This window comes from Staurois parvus, unplaced genomic scaffold (assembly GCF_062004578.1).
Source record: "Staurois parvus isolate SC_StPar_1 unplaced genomic scaffold, SC_StPar_1.0 ptg001286l, whole genome shotgun sequence".
NCBI classification, from domain to species: domain Eukaryota; kingdom Metazoa; phylum Chordata; class Amphibia; order Anura; family Ranidae; genus Staurois; species Staurois parvus.
In genome coordinates this window covers 473,654-496,203 of record NW_028319082.1, presented here as the reverse complement: position 1 = coordinate 496,203, position 22,550 = coordinate 473,654, and the positions used below count along the sequence as shown (strand labels likewise).

General features: G+C 42.0%; 1 protein-coding gene across 1 annotated transcript in view; it reads left to right on the top strand.

The window, feature by feature from the left end:
- The window catches only part of LOC149437499 (uncharacterized), a 125,639-nt gene that overhangs the window by 24,263 nt on the left and 78,826 nt on the right, over positions 1–22,550 (top strand). The window contains exons 7-13 of the mRNA XM_089660894.1: positions 2,921–3,160; positions 6,573–6,729; positions 9,189–9,261; positions 9,624–9,728; positions 10,557–10,771; positions 16,028–16,182; positions 19,421–19,660. Of these exons, the coding sequence (XP_089517020.1) occupies positions 2,921–3,160; positions 6,573–6,729; positions 9,189–9,261; positions 9,624–9,728; positions 10,557–10,771; positions 16,028–16,182; positions 19,421–19,660 (1,185 nt within the window). The remainder of the gene's footprint in view (positions 1–2,920; positions 3,161–6,572; positions 6,730–9,188; positions 9,262–9,623; positions 9,729–10,556; positions 10,772–16,027; positions 16,183–19,420; positions 19,661–22,550) is intronic.

Here is a 22,550-nt window from a genome sequence, read left to right as displayed (position 1 = left end):
GAACAGAATAAAACAGAATAGAATAGCAAATAAAAAAAATAAATTGAATAACTCAAGCACTAACTATGGTGAAATGAAAACAAACATTAAAATTAAACATACAAATACTGTAGCCGCTAGTGCACACAACCCATGTCTCAGTTGGGCAAATGATAAAATCATATTGTGAAGTGAAAAAAAGCTGCACTACATGAAACAATGGCACAATGCTTATATAACAAAAACCAAAGTGAAAAAATAAAATATATGTAAAGAAGATAAAATAGTAGAAAAAAATATTAATATTGAAATAAAAAAAAAAGAGAGAAATATATATATATATATATATATATATATACTGTATATATAATTTCAATATTAATATTTTTCTACTATTTTATCATATATATATATATATAAAGAATATGAATGTGTATATTGTGTAAGAATGTGTATATATATATATATATATATATATATATATATATATAATAAATAAATAAATTTACAAAAAAATATATATGTGTATATATATATATATATATATATATATATATATATATATATATATATATAAACAATAAATATATAAAAAACACAAACCATACAAAAAAAGTAAGCTCCCTCCTGATAAGAGTCTTTGTATCAGCTGTATTCCTCATTAAAAAGAACTCCACATAGTGCTTTATCCTTATAAACTTTTATTCATCAATTATACATAAGAAATACACTCATGTTCCGGAGGTGTATATTGCACCAGGTATGATGAACATCCAGCAATGCACTGATTATCCACAAGATGGCAGCATTGCCATGCACTGATTATCCACATCTCAGCATTCATCGGGACAGCGGGACAGGTACAACTGCAGTCTCCAGGAATGCTGAGATGATACTGCCATCTTGTGGCTAATCCGTACATTACTGGATGTTCATCATACCTGGTGCAATATACACCTCCGGAACATGAGTGTATTTCTTATGTATAATTGATGAATAAAAGTTTATAAGGATAAAGCACTATGTGGAGTTCTTTTTAATGAGGAATACGGCCGATACAATGACGCTTATCAGGAGGAAACTTACTTTGGAATCTTCATTCAGCAAGCTGATCTTCTGAGTCCATTTGGGACCAAAAGTGCAGTTACACCGTAACATTGTATACTGTGAGGTCACACTGCATGAGGTGAGCAGATATATGGTGGAGGATGTCTTTGCACGGGAATTTATGACAGATGCACATATTTTTTGTTATTCAAAAGGAAGGTTCACTGAAGAACACTATTGATTGAACTTGAGTTTTTGAATGACTTTTGTTTAATTCATACTTAAAAAATAATAATTTTTATTTTTGTGTGTGTATATATATATATATATATATATATATATGGGTGTGTGTGTGTGTATTTATTTTTATTTCAATATTAATAATTTTTTCTACTATTTTATCTTCTTTATATATATTTTATTTTTTCATTTTGTTTTTTGTTATATAGAGATTATGCCATTGTTTCATGCAGCGCAGCATTTTTTCACTTCACAATATGATTGAAAGAATTAAAAAAGAATAGAAAAGAAATTAATAAAAAGAATAAAAGATAAAAGAAAAGACAGGAATAGAATAGTATAGAAAAGGATAGAATAGAAAAAACAGCATAGAATAGAATGAAACAGAGCATACTAGAAAAGAATAGACTACACCAGAATAGAATAGAATAGAAAAGAAATGAATAGAATTGAATGGAATTAAATAGCAACAAAAGGAATAGCTTATAATAGAATAGGATGTGAAATAAAAGAGTAGAATGAATATAGCCATCTTCTAAAATTTAAACTTCAAATTAATTTGAAAATAACAAATATACGAAATGAATTCTGAAAACGAATCATTCTAACATAATGACTATGACGAAATTAAATTATTAACTTAACAAACCTGAAGCAAATCGAAACAAATGTTTCCATCGCACACATCTCTAGTAAGCCATCTGGGCCAAGAGTTCCCAAGCTGCCCTGTCAGATCCTGTCTCCTCCCTTCCTTCTGCTTCAGTGCTGCAGCCTCTATCAGGCCCCTTTCACATGGGAGTTCCATATGCCCATTTTTCATCTGTCCATTTATGGATGAAAAACTGCCCCCCGTGTATTTCTATGGACTAGCGGATGATGATCTGTGTGTATCTGTAAGTGTCCGCATCCATTAACAGACATTATTTTTGAATGGCAGAAAACCCTATTTTTCTTCTATAAAAAAAATAAATAAAAAAGGGCAAAAAACTGATGTAAAAACAGGTGTGAACTGATCCATTTTTTCTTGGAAAAAAAGTGACTGAACTGATGAAGAAAATTAAACACCCGTGTGAAAGGACCCTTAGCCTCTTTGATACTGAGCGCTCCTGAGTGCCCCCCGCCGTGCTGTGTGGTTCCTTCCTTCAACCCCGATGTCTCTGCTGAGTCCTGTAGTGACATCGGGGTCAGAGGAAGGAACCATGGCATGTGCCGGCAGACACAGACATCCCACACTTCCGGAAGAGCTCAATACTGAAGAGTCTGGTGGAGGATGCAGCACAGGGACGGAGGAAAGGTAGGAGACATGGACCGCCTGAGAGGGGAGTATGAAAACTCTTCCATTGCAGGGATGTCACTTCTCAATTTTTTTTCACCCTGACAAGGTCACCTAAATGACTTTTATTTTGTCTGTTTCTTATACATATTAATGTGAATCCTTTGTGGTGCATTTGTGATCCTCATTTTGTATATCATCTTCACCTCCTCCACCAGTATACACCGAGCTGGAGAAGAGATCTGATAGGTTTGCTCTTTCTTTGTCCTCAGCGCAAATATTTCCGTTCTGCGTCCTCTCTGTATAATAACATAGACGCATGGCCACGTACCTACAAGGGGTTCTAGGTAGGTAACCTTTTGTTGTGCGTTTCTTTTCCAGGATCACAGGAGTAAACCACTTTGAAGCAGGTACAAGTTATACAGCCGTAATGGCAGCCTTTAAAGAAAGCACATATACGACCCTTCTCTCAGAAGAAGACCTCCTGACTGTGGAAGATACTATTTACCTTTCCATGATAATACCAGATCTGGATGCCAGCAGCTTCAATCTTTCAGTGGTGAATATTTATGCCTCTCCTACCAACTCAAGCTCCCTCAATTACTATCTTCTTAAGGACGGGTAAGTACACAGCACACAGGTTAGTAGCTCTGCGTGTTCTTTGTACACTTGGACTACAGAAGTAATTCACTGAATGCCCAGAACAATATATCCCCCTAATCACGTATGTAGCACTGTGCGTGTATCAATGGCGGATCAGCGGCCCTTTATTTATCCAGCGCCATTTATAAACAGCACTGGATAAACAGCCACCAGCCAGTGGATCGGCCAGATGATCTTTTTGTACCCAACTATCATTAGATAGCTGGGTACACAGAGATACTGTATTTTCGGCCAATCCAAGGGGCTGTACTATGTAGTCCTCCATTTATAAACAGCACTGGGTAAAAAGTCATCAGGCAGCCAATCAGCTGGGGGATCTCTGTGTACCTGGTTGTCATTAGGCGGCTGGGTACACTGAGTCACTGTATTCAACCGATCCAAGGGTCTGGGTACCAAGCAATCCCTATGGTTGGCAGTGTTGAGCTGGATGTTACATTCGACTCGAACATAGGCCATTTGTATGTTCGGCAAACACACGAATGGTAAGGGCGTTCGGCGGACTGTTCGCTCGCCACGCCCCACAATGCACTGCGCCCTGACAGGTGAAGGACAGTGCATTGTGATTTGCCAAAGCAATGCACCTGACCACAAGTCAAGTGCAATGCTTTAGCCAATCACAGCACATGATGACATCACAAGGGGTGGGGTGACTCTGCCCCTTGTGACATCATCACATTATTTACTCCCAGATCAGCACAGCTGTCAGACAGCTGGAGCCGGTATGGACAGCGGAGTGGGGTTTTTTTTCGGGGCGACGGGCATTGTGATTGACGTTGGATCTACTTCAGGGGACATTTTTAAATTTTTCTTTTTAATAAAGGACTTGTCAAAGACTGTCTTCTGTCTTTTTTCACACTACACTTTTTTTTGTGAAAGGGTAGTGGTACCATGTACCCCATTCTTCATTCACATGGGGGGTGGGATCTGGGGGCCCCCTTGTTATACTCTAATGGTGGGGGGCTGTGCAGACTCTGATGGTGGAGGGGCTCTGCAGACTCTGATGGTGAGGGGCTCTGCAGACTCTGATGGTGAGGGGCTCTGCAGACACTGATGGCGGGGAGTTATGTGGAATGGGATGTTAGGGGGGCTCTGTGGACTCTGATGGTGGGGGACTATACATACTCTGATGGTGGGGGGCTCTGTGGACTCTGATGTATGGGGGTCCTGCGGACTCTGTTGGTTGGAGGCTCTGTGGACTCTGATGGTGGGGGACTCTGCAGCCTCTGATGATGGGGGACTCTGAGGACTGTGAGGGTGGGGAACTCTGTGGAATCTGATGTTGGGGGCACTGAGGAATATGATGTTAGGGGGGCTCTGTGGACTCTAATGTAAGGGGTGTTTTAGGAAACCTGATTAAGGGGGAATGCTGCAAACTTTGATGTAAGTGGGGGCTCTGGTTACCAGAGACCCCCTTATATCAAAGTTTACCTTACACCAGAGTCTGCAGCATTCCTCCTTACATCAGATTTCTCAGTGTTACACCTTAAATTAGGGTCCCCAGAGTTCTCCATATACATCAGAGCCTGTAGAGTCTCCTCTTATGGTGCAAGTGAACTCTGCGAGTTCAGTTGTAAAGGGGAAACTCTGCAGATTCAGGTGTGAAGGGAAAACTGAGGATTCAGATGTAAAGAGGGAACTCTGTGGACTCTGATGTTGGGGGACTCCTGTGATTAAATTCATATGATTAGAAATGTTATTTATTCACAAAATATATGTATAGTGTATACTACAAAAAAATTGCCATACACTGCTAAAGTGTTTGAGTTTGACTTGAAGAAAAGGTGGCAACTCTACCCAGAACAGCAGGAAGGGGGCCCGATGCAGAACATGTGGAATCATTTCTGTTTTTCACTAGTTTTGCATTTGGATAGGGTCAGTGTCACTACTGGTAGCATGAGGCCATACCTGGACCCTACAGAGGTTGCACAGGCAGTCCAATTCCTCCAGGATAGCACATCAATACGTACCATTGCCAGAAGGTTTGTCGTGTCTCCCAGCACAGTCTCAAGAGCATGGAGGAGATTCCAGGAGACAGGCAGTTCCTCTAGAAGGGCTGGACAGGGCTGTAGAAGGTCCTTAACCCATCAGCAGGACCGGTATCTGCTCCTTTGTGCAAGGAGGAACAGGATGAGCCCTGGCAGAGCCCTACAAAATGACCTCCAGCAGGCCACTGGTGTGAATGTCTCTGACCAAACAATCAGAAACAGACGTCATGAGGGTTGGGTGAGAGCCCAACATCCTCTAGTGAGCCCTGTGCTCACTGCCCAGCACCATAGAGCTGGATTGGCATTGGCCATTGAACCCCAAAATTGGCAGGTCCACCACTGGCATCCTGTGCTTTTCACAGATGAGAGCAGGTTCACCCTGAGCACATGTGACAGACATGAAAGGGTCTGGAGAAGCCGTGGAGAACGTTCTGCTGCCTGTAACATGGTTCAGCATGACCATTTTGGTGGTGGGTAAGTGATGGTCTGGGGAGGCATATCCATGGAGGGACACACAGACCTCTACAGGCTAGACAATGGCACTCTGACTGCCATTAAGGTATCGGGATGAAATCCTTGGACCAATTTTCAGACCCTACATTTGGGCAGTTGGTCCTGGGTTCCTCCTGGTGCGATGGGTCCTGGGTTCCTCCTGGTACACGACAATGCCTGGCCTCATGTGGTTAGAGTATGCAGGCAGTTCCTGGAGGATGAAGGAATTGATACCATTGAATGGCCCCCATGCTCGCCTGACCTAAATCCAATCGAACACTTCTCGGATGTCATGTTTCGGTCCATCCAGGTTGCACCTCAGACTGTCCAGGAGCTCAGTGATGCCCTGGTCCAGATATGGGAGGAAATACCCCAGGACACCATCCGTTGTCTCATTAGGAGCCTCCCCCGACATTGTCAGGCATGCATACAAGCACGTGGGGGCCACACAAACTACTGAGGACCATTCTGAGTTACTGCAATGACATTTCAGCAAAATGGACTCGCCTGCCGCATAATTTTTTCACTATGATTTCTGGGGTGTCTTTGAATTCAGTCCTCTGTAGGTTGATCGTTTTTATTTCCATCAAACGATGGGACATCCTTATGTTCCTAACACATTACCCCGTCCATATCAGGATAGAGACCCAGCATGAGATTTTTTCCGCATTGAGATCAGATGTGTTCTCAAAGTGTTCCTTAATGAACAAAGTGAAGGCATGTATGCACTGTATTTACTGATTATAATACAATGAACGCATGTTCTGTATTGTTCACCTATAAGGGAATGAATGCAGCCCATATATTGATCAGCTCTATTAGTATGTACCAGTATTGTGTTCTAATCTTTAGATTGCAGTAACTGAAAGCTGATGAAAGGTTTCTGTATCCAGGTGCCCATCTAGCCAAATATCTACTGACCAGCTAACAGTGGATAACAATGGAATCGGCAATGAAGCTCGGTTTCCTATGAAAGTCTTCAAGATCACCAGTTCTAACACCATGTTTCTCTATGCAGAACTTAGACTCTGCACTGATGATTGCACCGTGGTAAGACTCAACGTACACATAGAGGATGTTCTGTGATTTCTGTGCCTGAAGGAGCAGTTAGGGATTGTTTTGTCAAGTTGGTAGTCAGCTGCCCAATTGGCCCATTGGTCCAAGGGGCCCCTCAAAGCCCAAGGCATTTTCTTGCTCTGGATGATCTTCCACTAGCCTAAGGGTGCCAGGTTTGGGGGTTAGGAAAAGCATTTATTTTTAAAACCCTTAATAAAGTGTGTATAACAATTCCTCCTTCCTCTTGATAACCAGACCTCAGATCTCAGCAACCTGGTGCTAACAACTGATGCAGTGCTTTCCATACTGTACATTCACAGCAGTCCCTGTCCTCATGGAATTTAAAATCTAAGGTCCCTATATCACATACATGCACACACACTATGGCCAATTTAGACAATTATTCTACCATCATGTCATTGGAGGAAACAATCACAAGCAGAACATACAAACTCAAAGCAGATAGAGTTGTAACTGAGATTGCAATGGAGGTCCTCAGTGCTACAATTCAAGAGTGGTACCAGTTACACCGCTGTGCTGCTCCAGCATCCACAGTCAGCTTTCTGATCATTGAATGGCCCTATTAAGATGCTTCAAGGTGTTTATGGACTGAAAAAATAAAAAAAAATGTCACCACCAAGCTTAAAGCGGCTCTTCAGTAATTTCTTTAAAAATTAAAAGTCAGCAGCTACAGTTTTTGCAGCTGTTGACTTTTAATTTTTAAAGAAATGATGGAAAAAACACTTTATGCTTCATGGTGGGCGTTTTTTTCTATTTTTCAGTCCATAAACACCTTGAAGCATCTAAAAAATCTTGATAAACAGACATTCACCTGTTCAGGGTTCCAGCACTGTCCTCACCAGGGCTGGTTTCTTCACTGATCTTTGGTCCACTGCACCAGCATGTTAAGTGTGGGCATCTTGCGGCTTCACAGGCGGCTGCGCATGCGTGACCCACACTTTGTGAATGGTCCTTCAGTCTTGGGACCTGTGATGTGTCCCAGGAGGTCACAAACAGGGAGAAGGGGAGAGAACTTCCACGTGGGCTGCCTAGGAAGTGGCTATCTGTCAACACTAGGTACTTGCTCCCCCCCCAAAAAAAAAGATACAACTCTGGCAGAGGAGGGGGGGAGGAAGAACAGCAGAACTTCGTCTTTTTGGTGAAGTTTTGCTTTAAAGATGCCAGTTTCCCTTTTTGCAAACCAAGCAGGCAGACCATTGCTGTGTGTGATGTGCATGAAATCTGAATTAATGGCCAACTCCATACAAAAGTGGCAAATTAAAATCATATGCTGGCCTCTGCTATTGAGATACCACCACCAGAATTCACAGTTCTGCCAATCTTCTGTAACCATAACATGGAGTAGGGATGAGCTTGGGTTTGGCCCAAAACTTATCTCATCCTTAGCAAAGACAATTGATGGTGTCATGCCCACCTTACAAAGACAATTGATGATTTTATGCTTATCCCCAACAAGGACAATTGATGGTTTCATGCTTATCTCCAACAAAGACAATTGGGGGAGTTATGCTTATCCCCAACAATGACAATTGATGAAGTCATGCTTATCCCCAACAGAGATAATTGATGGTTTCATGCTTATCCCCAACAAGGACAATTGATGGTTTAATGCTTATCCCCAACAAAGACAATTGTGGGAGTCATGCTTATCCCCAACAAAGACAATTGGGGGAGTCACACTTATCCCCAACAAAGAGAATTGATGGTGTCATGCTCATTCCTAACAAAGACAATTGACGGAGTCATGCTTATCCCCTACAAAGACAATTGATGGTTTCATGCTTATCCCCAACAAAGACAATTGGGGGAGTAATGCTTATCCCCAACAAAGACAATTGATGGTTTCACACTTATCCCCAACAAAGAGAATTGGTGGTGTCATACTCATTCCTAACAAAGACAATTGACGGAGTCAAACTTATCCCAAACAAAGACAATTGATGGTGTCATGCTGCCCCGACACAATGTAGAATAAATAGGTGATTGGGGAACATGGCTTAGAGAGACTGAAACCAATGTGGAGGGGGAAATGTAAACTATTCCTGGGAAGTCTCACCACTGGAGTGATGGAAGAACCTGGTGTGCCCGCATCCTCCACTATTTCCATTGTGGGGATAACACAGATAAAAGGAACATGAAGTGATACAATGTAGAATAAATAGGCGATTGGGGAACATGGCTTTAAGAGACTGAAAACCAATGTGGAGGGGGAATGCAAACTATTCCAGGGAAGTCTCACCATTGGAGTAATGGAAGAACCTGGTGCGCCCGCATCCTCCACTGTTTCCATTGTGGGGATAACACAGATAAAGGAACATGAAGGGACGTTGGGACTTTAGCATAGCTGTGGTGCTTCTTGGATACAATTTTCAGTTCCTTCATCGATTTCACTTGTCTGGAATTTCTGTTGAATTGCTTTTATTTCCTTACAGACCTGCGACTCTCTATCCAGATCACAAACCATCCAGCCAGTGGCAGGAACCACTACACCCTTTCTAGATGCAGGTAAGTCATCTCATGTACACAATTTTGTTGCATTCATTTTACTTGTTCCTTCAGTCACATATATTAAAGCCCAACTCCAGGGAAAAACATTTTTTTCTTTTTTGGTTTGGATAATATGGGGAAAGGGTAAAACTTCTGTCAAGTTTTAACTGCTGTATTTGTTTCTTTTTGGAGGAGATTTTCCCTCACTTCCCATTACTAAAAAAAACTGCAAATTGCCCATTGTTAGGGATTATTGTCAGAGCTTACAAACATTTAAACGTCTATGGTGGACACAACACAATGAGTTCAGCCTACAGTGAATGTGAATATTGTGTGAGATATCCAGAAGAATGGACTTTAATGGTTTTCTGTCTCTCCAGTGACTGCGTCTGTACCCTGTGGAGGTGATTTCTGTGCTGCTGATGAGTATTGTGACATTAGTGATACCTGCCGATGCAATACAACTTCCTATACATTCACACGAGGTATGGTATGCTATGATACTGAGTGAGCATCGTGCCTTTGAAAAACAATGATTGTAGTTTCACATAAACAATATGAAGTGCATGTAACACACATCAATGTAAGGAGGATCTACAGTGACCACCAACATAAGGGCCACTACACTGACCACCAACATAAGGGCCACTACACTGACCACCAACATAAGGACCACTACACTGACCACCAATGTAAGGGGGCACTACACTGACCACCAATGTAAAGGGGCTGTACACTGACCATCAAAGTAAGAGGCACTACACTGACCATGAATAAAAGTGGCTCTACACTGACCATTAATGTAAGGAGTCATTACATAGAATAATAATAATAATAATAAAAAGTTGCACTACATTGACCACCATTGCAAGGAGGCACTACATAGACCAGCAATAAAAAGATTCACTACAATGACCACCAACATAAGGAGGCACTACACTTACAATCAATGTAAGGGGGTACTACACTGACCACCAATGAAAGGGAGAAAACATTGACCACCAATTTAAGGGGGACTACATTGACTTTTAACACTACTCTAATCACCAATGTAAGTGAGGACTACACTGACCACCAATGTAAGGAAAGGGGGTACAATGACCACCAAAATTCAATGTACTGTATGTAAACTGGAAAAGTAACTGGGATTTAACTCTTTGACTCTATGGCAGCTTTCTCCCCAGTCCCTGGTCACTCCTGCCACCCTACATTGGGTATATATAGAAACCCCCTATAGTGTATAATGTACATCAAGTATGTCACCGTCACCTTCTCATCTCAGAAATGCTGAATAAGTTTACTCTTTTTTTCAGGAAGCCAACCATCTCCATATTTGACTTGTACTGGAGGATATTTCAATATACAAGTGTCAAAATGTTGGTTGGAAGCAAATGGTTATAATTCGTCTGATATAGGGTTGAACAGCCCCAACTCCGAGTGTTGGGCAGTAAGGGAGATTGTGGATGGAAGATCAGAGATGGCCATTTATCGTCCATCGATAACCTCTGACTGTTACACTGAAGCTGTGGTAAGTTCTCCTGACTCGGTCTGACTGTTGTACAAGAGAAGAAAAAACAGATACATTAAATTATGTATAGACAATCACTTTAACTGCTACAGAAATACTGCTACAGGGTGACAGGGCTGCACAAAATCATGTGTATATATACGTGATTTTCCATTGGTGTCCTCAGCTGTCGATCATTGGGTCCTGGTAGGTGATTCCCCACCGGCACCTGTCGAACGCCATGTATCACTGACGGGGAGAGACCTGTATGTAAAAAATGCAGATCTCTCCCCTGTAAGCCTGCACACTCCTTTGTATGGCTCTGCATAGAAGAGCCATACAAAGCAGTGTGCTGACACAGTAAAGCACACAGCACACAGTTAACCCTTTGATCACCCCAGATGTTACCCCTTCCTGCTCAGTGCCATTAGTACAGTGTCAGTGCTTTTTATTAGCACTGATCACTCTATTAGCGTCACTGGGGATGTCAGGGACAGTTAGTCAATTCCCCCCCCAGTGTCAGAATGCTGCTGATTGCTGCCATTACTAGTATACAAAAAACAAATCCCGGTGTATATATACCGACATTTGTAGACGCTATAACTTTCATGTAAACCAATTAATTTATTGGAATTTTTTTAGCAAAGACACGGAGCAGAATGTGATTTTTTTAAATTTTTTTACTGGACATGTTCAATAGCAAAAAGTCAAAAATATTGTTTTTTTTCTCAAAATTGGCAGAATTTTTTTTGTTTATAGCGGAAAAAATAAAAACCGCACAGGCGATCAAATACCACCGAAAGAAAGCTCTGTTTATGGGGAAAAAAAGGACATAAATTTTATTTGGGTGCAGCATTGCATGACCGCACAGTTGTCAGTTGAAATAATGCCACCCAGGTTCAGCCAATCCAGAAAGCGGGGAGGGGCTAATACGTCACTTCCGGGTGTAGCTGAGAGGAAGTCAAGTGGAGAGCACCAAGATGGCGCAGACAGTGGCAAGTACCCAGATAGGCTAGTGGAGCTGCAAAGCAGGATACTAATTATTATTATTATACAGGATTTATGGCGCCAACAGTTTGCTCAGCGCTGTACAATATAACGGGAGACAATACAGCAACCATACAGTTCAATACAAGAGGGTTAGTAATGCCCTGCTCCTTGGAGCTTACAATCTAAGAGATACAGCAGTATGGTTAGTGCCTCAAGGTTGTCTAGCATTATGCAACAGAGAGGATGAGGAGCAGGGGTGGACTGACAACTCATGGGGCCCCCGGGCAATAGGGGATCATAGGGCCCCTGTGTCCTTGCCCAATCTCAAAAAAGCCTATGAAAAAGGTACCAGGGGCATCTCATGGGGCCCCCTACTGACCCCGGGCCCCCGGGCAGTGCCCGAGTTTCTAAATGCTCAGTCCGCCCCTGATGAGGAGTGCATCAAACAGGTATGTGGCAAATGCCAGCAGGTCACAGTCAAGCTGCTTGCCTGGGGTGGGTGTGGCCATTGCAAGGAGCTGTTACTGAGGTTGCTGCCCAGCGATCATCAACCCAATATCCTGCTTGTCAACTGGAAGGTGGGCTACAGCACAGAGATGCTCAATCTCACTTCTAAAGCCCTCAGGAGTGACAGGGGTGAGATGGAGTTACCACTGGGGCCTGGACCAGTGTTGTTCAACCAGACCACAGTCTTTAAAACCAGCAAAACTCTCATTTCCACCATCTGAGGGATACAGTCAGCAGGGGATAGCAAGCAGCCCACCACCGGTGCAGCTACCAGGTCGAAAGGCCAAATGGCAGTGATGATGATCACAGGACCTATATAATACAGAGGTTGAAGTTCACAAGTTCCTCAGGTGAGGAGTGTCCAGGGGCATTCAACCTGGAGTAACCTAGGTTTGAAGATGTGTAGGGGACCATAAAGGAGGGTGTGGAGGACTGGGAGTCAGTGTCAGAGATTGAGTGGCATTGTGGAGCTGAGCTAGGAGAGGGCTCACAAGGCTCTGATCCTGACAGTGTAGACAAGGAGCATATTGCCTAGCTAAGGAAATGTGCTAAAGGACTTGGCCTCAGTAAAGAGTATTCGGGAAGGAGGCTTGATCCAGCACCATGCATTACGGCCCATGCTGGGCACAGGATGAGGCCAGTGGATGGCTTTGGAGTATGGCTATGATCTTCCTTATGAGATCATGGAGGAAATAGAAACCAAGTGGGTCACCTGGTGTGAAGGCGAAATATGAGACTTTATGTACGTGCCCAGACCATACAGGAACCAGGCCTATCCCCATTTGTGGCATCGATTCCAGGCCATAAAGAGGAATTGGGAGTCTGGGGAGGTCCAGCCACAAAATTAAGGATGTGGTAAAGAAAGCAGGTTGCAGGGACCAGGAGTGGTCTATCAACATCTGGGGACCTGATGGAAGAATGGTTCAAGAATTGTTGTTCCAGGATGGCTTTCATTCAGTAAGCGGAACCTTTGCAAATACCTTTTTTTTCTACCAGTTATTGTGGTTGATGCTGAATGTTTCTTTGTGTGTCAAAAAGGATACTTAAAGAGGGAAAATCCCCCTTATTCTAGAAAAAACCTTCCCTGCAATACTCGCAACTTAAGGAGAGGGGTGCTTCAGATCCCATATAGATGCACAGATGGAATGAAGACAGAGGGAGTTGCTGTCATGGCAAAGGCATGGAAAGACTTTCTGCAAAAGCTTCTCCAGTCTTGTTTTCAAGTTCAAGTGTTGATCTGAACTACAAATAAAAGGGGCAATTTCCTAGTTCTAAATCCCTTCCACTAAGAGGGGTACTTTGGCTCATCCTTAGACATACCAGTTCGGGTGAGTTGTAGCTTTGAGCGGGGGCAATGGCTTACCATCCAAAGGAGAAGCTCCTAAGTCTTCACGTTCTACAATCAGGAACTGAACTGTTGCCTAACAGAGGAGGCAACCATTGCTAACTATCAGGAGACATCATTTTCAGCTGTTAGTGATAGACAATGGCTCATTACAGGAGACTCTTGGCTGTAAAAAGTAGCATTCTGCTCAGCAGGGGAAGGATCCCTTGCCAAGTTTCAATTACTGCTCTACATTTGAGAACTGAAGCTGTTGCTCCTGATGCTGAAGAGGTGGTGGGACTGGAAGTGTCAGTTGAGCTGAACTTCACATCTTCTACTAGGTTGACGGACTTTGGGTTCTACTTCACCTTTTCTCTGGGTTGATGGACTTTGGGTTCTACTTCACCTTCTCTCTGGGTTGATGAACGTTTGCTTCTACTTCACCTTCTCTCTGGGTTGATGAATTTGGGTTCTACTTCACCTTCTCTCTGGGTTGATGGACTTTGGGTTCTACTTCACCTTCTCTCTGGGTTGATGGACTTTGTCTAGCAGAGCTAGATCCAAAAACATTCCTGAAGGACTCTTCTACTGTTGCTATGGAGCAATTTTTTATAGCAAGTTATGTTTGTTGCATATGCCTAGAGAGATTAGTTAGGATGTCTGTTGTGCTTTGTTTTCCAAGATGTAGCCAACTGTACATACGTTGCTCATTTGCAGTAATGACAAGTGCTCTTATGTGCCCAGCATGTGCCTGGTAGTGTGTTTAGGTAACAAGGTGGAATGGTGCGCTGAGAGCAGAAAGTGATGGTATTTGGCATAGTAGTTTATGTGCTCAGAGTAGATTGTGCACACCTGCATCAGTTTTCCACCAGGCAGTGCTGCCTTGTGCTTGCTGTTCATGAGGCCCCAAGTGGGCAACCTGACGGCCTGGATGTTAAAGCTACAGGAGAGCTGACTGTAGGATTGTCTCCTAAAGATCTGGTCTGATATCAGTGGAGAAAGGTGTCGCTTGGAAGTTGGAAGGAGCCAACCAGCTTTCCCTGGACATTTTGTGAGTACAGACTGCTGAAAGATCTTAGAGACTTTTGAGCTGCTCCCACTCCTCTTGTACTCGAGTCGGATGTGAGTTTGCTAAAGGGGACATCGGTTGGTGTCTTGAAGAGCCCAGTCTACCTGGTTCTCTGTGAAGGGACTCTGCTCTTGTTGCTCCTATGAAAGAAACGTGTGTGTACAGTTAACTGCTTCTATTACAAAGCCAAGTCTACAGTCTGCTATATGCAAGGACTTCTGTCTCAGCTTTTCAGAAAGGAGTTCATTGTCCTCAACTTAGTTTGTTTTTTTTGCGTATCCCACTCAAATCTCTCAACCCTATTCATTTTTAACTGGTATTTTTTGGCTAGAGTTCTTCTCTAACAAAGCTGGAGACTTCTTTTTTGACCGGTCAGGGAATACTCTGACATTAACCACCTCCCGTCCGGCCCATGTATATAAATGGCTGGACGGTGGCTCCCTGGGAGCACGCAGCAACACGATCCGGAGGAACACCGATCATTGTATGGGACCTCTCTACAAGGTCCCGATCATGTGATCACTGATTGGCCAATCAGTGATCACATGCAGAGTAATAAGCAAGATGTCACTTCTGACATCATTGCTTACTATGTGTGAAATCTGTGAATGATCACAGAGATCACATGGTACAGGGCTATTCACAACAGCCTTGTACCATGTGACAAGCTGTGACCAATCACAGCTCACACAGTAGTTCTCAATGGCTGCAAGAATGCAGCCAGAGAGAGGGAGAAATTATTGCTTTACAGTCTTTATGGGTGTAAAAGAAATCAGTGTAAAAAAAAAAAAATCTTCATCACCCCCCATAAGTAGTACAGTGTCACCATGGTGACACTGTACTGCTAGGGTGACAGTATGTAAAAAAAAAAAAAAAAAAACATAAATAATAATATAAAAAAATAAAATAAAAATGTAAAAAAAAAAAGTTTAATTATAATTTTTCGTTACAAACTAATTTGGGTTATTTTTTTTTTCTACTAAAAGATAACAGAATACATTTTGGCCAAGATTTATGATGAAGTATTATTTATTTGCAAAATTTTATAAGAAAACACTTTTTTTTCAACATTTTTGGACTTTTTCATTTACTAAAATAAATAAAAAAATTAAAATCCCAGTGGTGAATAAATACCACCAAAATAAAGCTTTATCTGTCTCAAAAAAATACTAAAAAGTTAAAATGGGTGCAGTGTTGCACGACCGCGCAATTGTCATTCAAAATGTGATAGCGCTGAAAGCTGAAAATCGGCCTGGGCCTTGGGGGGGGGGGGAAAGTGTCCGGACTTAAAGTGGTTAATAGTAACTATTGGATAATGTGCAGATCAATGTATGGCGGGCAGTTTTCTGACTTCGTCTAATGACTTATGTGTTTCCTCTCTCTACAGATGAATTTCACCCATGTCACATACACAAATCAGCTGTATATATATGCCAGGACGGATCCGATCCGAACACAAAATGACGCTGTCATGAACATTTCCTGCTCTTACCCGCTGGATATGAATGTCTCTCTTTATGTGCCCCTGCACCCAGTACTCAGGTAATTATAATTACATAATGTCGGTCTTTCAGAAATCCAAGCTGGCCATCTGTTATGATATTGGATTCCATCACATACTCTTGTATGCGGTCCTTTAGCAAACTTTCAAGTATCTTCCCGACAGTAGAAATATAAATTAAAGTTCTGTCCTTACTGGTTGAAGACCTGAATCCGTTCTTAAATATAGACACCGCATCGGCCTTGTGCCAGGTCTTCATAAATTAGAGGCAAAACCTTAGATATACAGTAACTGAACTCTCTGAGGACACATGGGTGTAAGCCATAGACATGTGCGATTCGTTTCATTATGAATTAAAATTCAGACAAAATTTTCATTATTCTGAGATTCGGATGTCACAGTAGTGAGGAATTTCAATAAATCTGAAATAAATTATAACAAAAAAAGTATCCGAATTTGAAAATAAATTCAAATTCAAAGTGGAAAATGAATTAAAATTTAAAAATGAATTTGAAAATGAATTTGAATTCAAAATGGAAACATATTGAAACAAATAGAGTAAGGTAAAAAAGTGAAATAAGATGATGATTCTTACTTAGGCTGCTGAATGGAATAGAAAATAATAGAATGAAACAGAATAGAATCATACGACGTCCACCCAGAATGGCGAATGTCAATCCCACCCGACATTTTACCATAGGCTGGGCGGAAAAGTGTTCATACTAAAGCTGAACTCCAGAAAGACAAAATAGAACAGAACATAAAGTAGCAGACTAGAAAAGAATACAAAAGAACTAAATAGATAATAAAGAATGGAATCAAACAATAGAAAATAAAGGAATAAACTAGAATAAAAAGGAATAAAATAGAAAGAATATAACTGTCTTCCAAAATTCTAATTTTGAATAGAATAAATTTGAATTCATAATAAATTGAATTCGAAATGGAGACATATTGAAATAGAGCAAGTTAAAAAAGTGAAATAAGAAGATGATTCTTACTGGCTGTTGAATAGAATAGAAAATAATAGAATTAAACAGAATAGAATCATACAACGTCCACCCAGAATGGCGAATGTCAATCCCGCCCGACATTTTACCAAAGGCTGGGCAGAAAAGTGTTCATACTAAAGCTGAACTCCAGACAGATATAACATAGAAAAGAATATAAAGTAACAGAATAGAACAGAAAATAAAGAATGGAATTAAACAATAGAATAGAAAATAAAGGAATAGACTAGAATAAAAACTAATATAATATAATAAAATAGAAAGAATATAACTGTCTTATGAAATTCAAATTTTGACTAGAATAAATTGGATTTAAACTGGAATAGAATAGAAAAAAAAACAATAAAATTGAATTCAATAGAATAGAATAAAATAGAAAAATGTAACTGTCTTCCAAAATTTTAATTTCGAATAGAAATGTGAATTAGAATACTAAAGGTATTGCATATTTCTGAGATTTTTTGATTCATGTATGGAATGTAACTACGTGCTGTGCCAAGTTTATCTGCATTCCATTAGAATGTTATTTTATTGTAAGACTTGTTATACTATTTCTTCAAATTAAAGAATAAAAAAAAATAGATTTGAATAGAATAGAAAAGAATAGAGTAGAATAGAATAGAAAAAAGCAATAAAATAGAATTCCATATAAAAAAAGAATTAAAAAAAAGAATAGTAAAAAACAGCATAGAAGAGAGTGAAGAACAGAATAAAATATAATAGAATTGAATAGAATGGAAAAAAAATAGAAAGGAATTAAATAGCAACTAAAGGAATAGATTAGAATAGAATAGAATAGGAAATAAAAGAGTAGAATGAATATAGCCGTCTTCTAAAATTTAAACTTCAAATCAATTTGAAAATAACGAATATACGAAATTAATTCTGAAAACGAATCATTCTAACATAATGACTGTCAGGAATGGACTTGCCAGTAATGGTGGGACTCACCTGCCTTGTGGGCTGCAGTACCAGGGCTGGCCAGCGGGTGCTCCCAGCAATCAGAGACTCAACCCTGCAGCCAGCCAAACACCTGCAGTTGATCATGCAGGTGTATTTAAGGGATGGCCAGACCTGCAGTCTCTGCCTTGGTGTGTGTTTTCCTGGGCCCTGTATCTTGTTCCTGCATCCCTGTCCCTGTTCCTGCTCCCCTGTTCCTGTCTCTGACTCATTCGTTGCTGACCCTGCCTGATCCGGACCTCTGCTGACTTCTCCTGTTTTATCCCTGGCTTGTGACCCCGACCATTCTCTGCCTGACCCCCCTGTACCTACCTGCCCAATTGTTATTGACCCGGCCTCCCTGACGACGCTTGCATTGTATGTACTGTTATCTGTGGGTGGTTGGTTGGTTTGTTTGCACTGTGTTATGTTTTAGTATTGCACTGCGTTTATGTTTGTATTGTTAGTGTTAATAAATTATATTGTTTATAACTTATCTGAAGCCTGCGTTTCCCTGCGTCAGTAACACACCTCTGGTCATACCCGGGAGCCCTGACAATGACTATAACAAAATTAAATTATTAACTTAATGAACCCGAAACAAATCAAAACAAATGTTTCCATCGCACACATCTCTAGTAAGCCATCTGGGCCAAGTCTTCCCAAGCCGCCCTGTCAGACCGTGAGGAAATGTCTCTGCAATAGAAGAGTCTTTATACCCCGTGTCTCCTCCCTTCCTTCTGCTTCAGTGCTGCAGCCTCCATGAGACTCTTTGATATTGAGCGCTCCTGAGTGCCCCCCGCCGGGCTGTGTGGTTCCTTCCTTCAACCCCAATGTCTCTGCTGAGTCCTGTAGTGACATCGGGGTCAGAGGAAGGAACCATGGCATGTGCCGGCAGACACAGACATCCCACACTTCTGGAAGAGTTGAATACTGAAGAGTCTGGTGAAGGCTGCAGCACAGGGACGGAGGAAAGGTAGGAGACATGGGCCGCCTGAGAGGGGAGTATGAAGACCATTCCATTGCAGGGATGTCGCTTCTTAAATTTTTTTCACCCTGACAAGGTCACCTAAATGACTTTTATTTTGTCTGTTTTTTTTATACATATTAATGTGAATCCTTTGTGGTGCAATTGAATTCTCAATCCTTTTGTATATCATCTTCACCTCCCCCACCAGTATACACCGAGCTGGAGAAGAGATCTGATAGAATTGCTCTTTCTTTATCCTCAGGGAAAATATTTCCGTTCTGCGTCCTCTCATAGTTGCATGTCCACATACCTACAAGGGGTTCTAGGTAGGTAACCTTTTGTTGTGTGTTTCTTTTCCAGGAGCCCAGTAATAAATGACCTTACAGCAGATACAAGTTATACAGCCGTAATGGCAGCCTTTAAAGAAAGCACATATACGACCCCTCTCTCAGAAGAAGACACCCTGACTGTGGAAGATACTATTTACCTTTCCGCAAAAGTACCAGATCTGGATGGCAACACCTTCAATCTCTCAGTGGTGAATATTTATGCCTCTCCTACCAACTCAAGCTCCCTCAGATACTATCTTCTTAAGGACGGGTAAGTACACAGCACACAGGTTAGTAGCTCTGCGTGTTCTTTGTACACTTTGACCTAGAAATATTTTGCTAAATGCCCAGAACAATATATCCCCCTAACCACTTATGTAGCACTGTGCGTGTATCAATGGCGGATCAGCGGCCCTTTATTTATCCAGCGCCATTTATAAACAGCACTGGAAAAACAGCCACCGGCCAGTGGATCGGCCGAATGAACTCTTTGTGCTCAACTAGCATTAGATAGCTGGGTACACAGAGACACTGTATCCATCCAATCCAAATGGCTGTACTATGTAGTCCCTATGATTGGCACAGCAATCACATAGTATTGTTTACAGAGCTGATCTCGATCCTTCCTGTGTACCAAGCTGTCATTAGATGGCTGGGTACACAGAGACACTGTATCCAGAGGATCCTAGGAACTGGGTGCTATGTAGTCCCTATGACTGATCATCACAGAAATCACATGGTATTGTTTACAGTGCCGATCCCTCCCCTTCCCATTACAACATGGAGCAGAGACAGATCAGTACTTATGAATGGGCACAGAGTGAATGGATTGGGGGCTGCAGCTGCTGATCCATTTATTCTGGGTACACAGAGATACTGTACCCAGATGATCTGAGAAGCTGAGTACTATGTAATCCCTACGACTGATCATCACAGCAATCACGTGGTATTGTTTACAGTGCTGATCCCTCCTATTCCCGTGTACCCAGCTGTCATTAGAATGCTGGGTACACAGAGACACTGTACCCAGATGATCCAAGGAGCTGGGTACTATGTAATCCCTACCTATAATTGGTCATCACAGCAATCACATGGTATTATTTGTGGTGCTGATCCCTCCCCTTCCCATTACAACATGGAGTGGAGAGAGATCAGTACTTATGAATGGGCACAAAGTGAATGGATCGGGGGCTGCAGGTGATCCATTCATTCTGTTGCAGTGACACAGGGATCTTTTTTTACAGCCCTTTCCTGCCTTCCTCTTCTCCTACACATACTCCCTACAATGCTGTGTCCATGTGTACATGGCACCCCCCCCCCCCCCATACCCAGGCCAATTTTCAACTTTCAGCACTGTCACACTTTGACAATTGCGCGGTCATGCAACATTTTATTCATATGACATTTTTATCACTTTTTTCTCACAAATAGAGCTTTCTTTTGGTGGTATTTACTCACCGCTGGGTGTTTTATTTTTTGCGCTATAATAAAATAAAGAGCAAAAAATGTGAAAAAAAGTTAAAATTTTGCAAACAGGTAATATTTTTCCTTCACAGATTTCCGTTGATGAGACTGCACTGATAGGCGGCACTGATGGGAACTGATAGGCGGCACTGATGGGCACTGATAGGCGGCACTGATGGGCACTGATAGGAAGAACTGATAGGCAGTGATATGCGGCAATGACAGGCAGCACTAATGAGGTGGCACTGATAGGTGGCACTGATAGGTGGCACTGATGAGCTGGCGCTGATGATGGGCACTGAAAGGCAGCACTAATGAGGTGGTACTGATAGTCAGCACTGATAGGCGGCACTGACTGGCGGCACTGCTGGGCACTCACTGGCGGCACTGCTGGGCTGCACTGATGGGCACTGGTGTATGACACTGGTGGGCACTGCTGGGTACAGGTGGGCGGAACTGGTGGGTGGCACTGCTGGGCACCGATCATCAGGGCACTGAGCATCAGTGCCCTAATGATCGGTGCCAGTCCCTGCTCTGAGAACTGCCGTTTCTGTGCAGTATTTTCCTCACGCTGTGACAGCGTGAGGAAAGTGCAGCTGATAACCGGCAATTGCATTTCCCGGTGATCAGCATGTCATTGGATACGGCTGATCATGTGGTAAAAGGAAGCTTTGATTGGCCTTTTACAACATCACGTGATCAGCTGTGGCCATAGGACACAGTGATCACGGAGATGGCCGGGTGCTCGCCCCTGGGTGCGCGCAGGAGAGTGCGTTCTGGGAGGACGTCATATGACAGCCTCCCAGAACTGGCCGGCCGCAGTGCAGCAGTCATTCGGCTACCTGCGATCGGCAATTGGTTTTAATGTATCTGGTGCACCATTCTCAAGCTCCATGTTTGACCTCATCATGTTTCATTTGGAAAAAGAATTGTGGCAAAAGATAAGGTTACCTTGGGGTGTCTGTTTTCCAAGAAAGGGTCATTTCTGTGGTTTTCATCTTTTTCTGTCTGTTTGCTTTTTTAACAGAAAGCAAGGGAAAACGTTTTTATAAATACTTATTTTTTTGCTGTTTCATAGTAAAATATTTAAAAAATATATTAGCCACCTACCTCCAGTGCGGACCCTTTCACCCGCTTCCAGTACAGGCAAATTTTCAGCATTCAGCGCTGTCACATTTTGAACGACAATTACTCAGGCATGCAACACTGTACCCAAATTAAATTTGTATCTTTGTTTTGAGACACATACAGTTTCTGTTTGGTATTTTTTTGCTATATAATCGAACAAAGACTGAGAATTGTGAAACAAGAAACACATTTTTCTTAGTTTCTGTTATACAGTTTTGAAAATGAATAATCCTTCTTCATAAATTTAGGCCAAAATGTAGTCTGTTGCTTTTGTTTGGTAGAAAAATAACTGAAATCGGTGTATTTTATTTCGTTTGTTCAATTAGTCCTGATATATTTTTGGAAAATGAAAATATGAAAATGAAAATGCAAAAGTATTGGGCCCCCTGTCTTTCAACGCACATGAACTTTAATGGCCCCCCAGTCTTAGTCTGTATGGTTCAATATTGAGCTGGCCCCGCCCTTTGCAGCTATAACAGCTTCAACTCTTCTGGGAAGGCCATCCACAAGGTTTAGGAGGGTAGAGAGCGCATGCTTCAGCATGCGCTGACCCCGCCCTGTCATGTGAC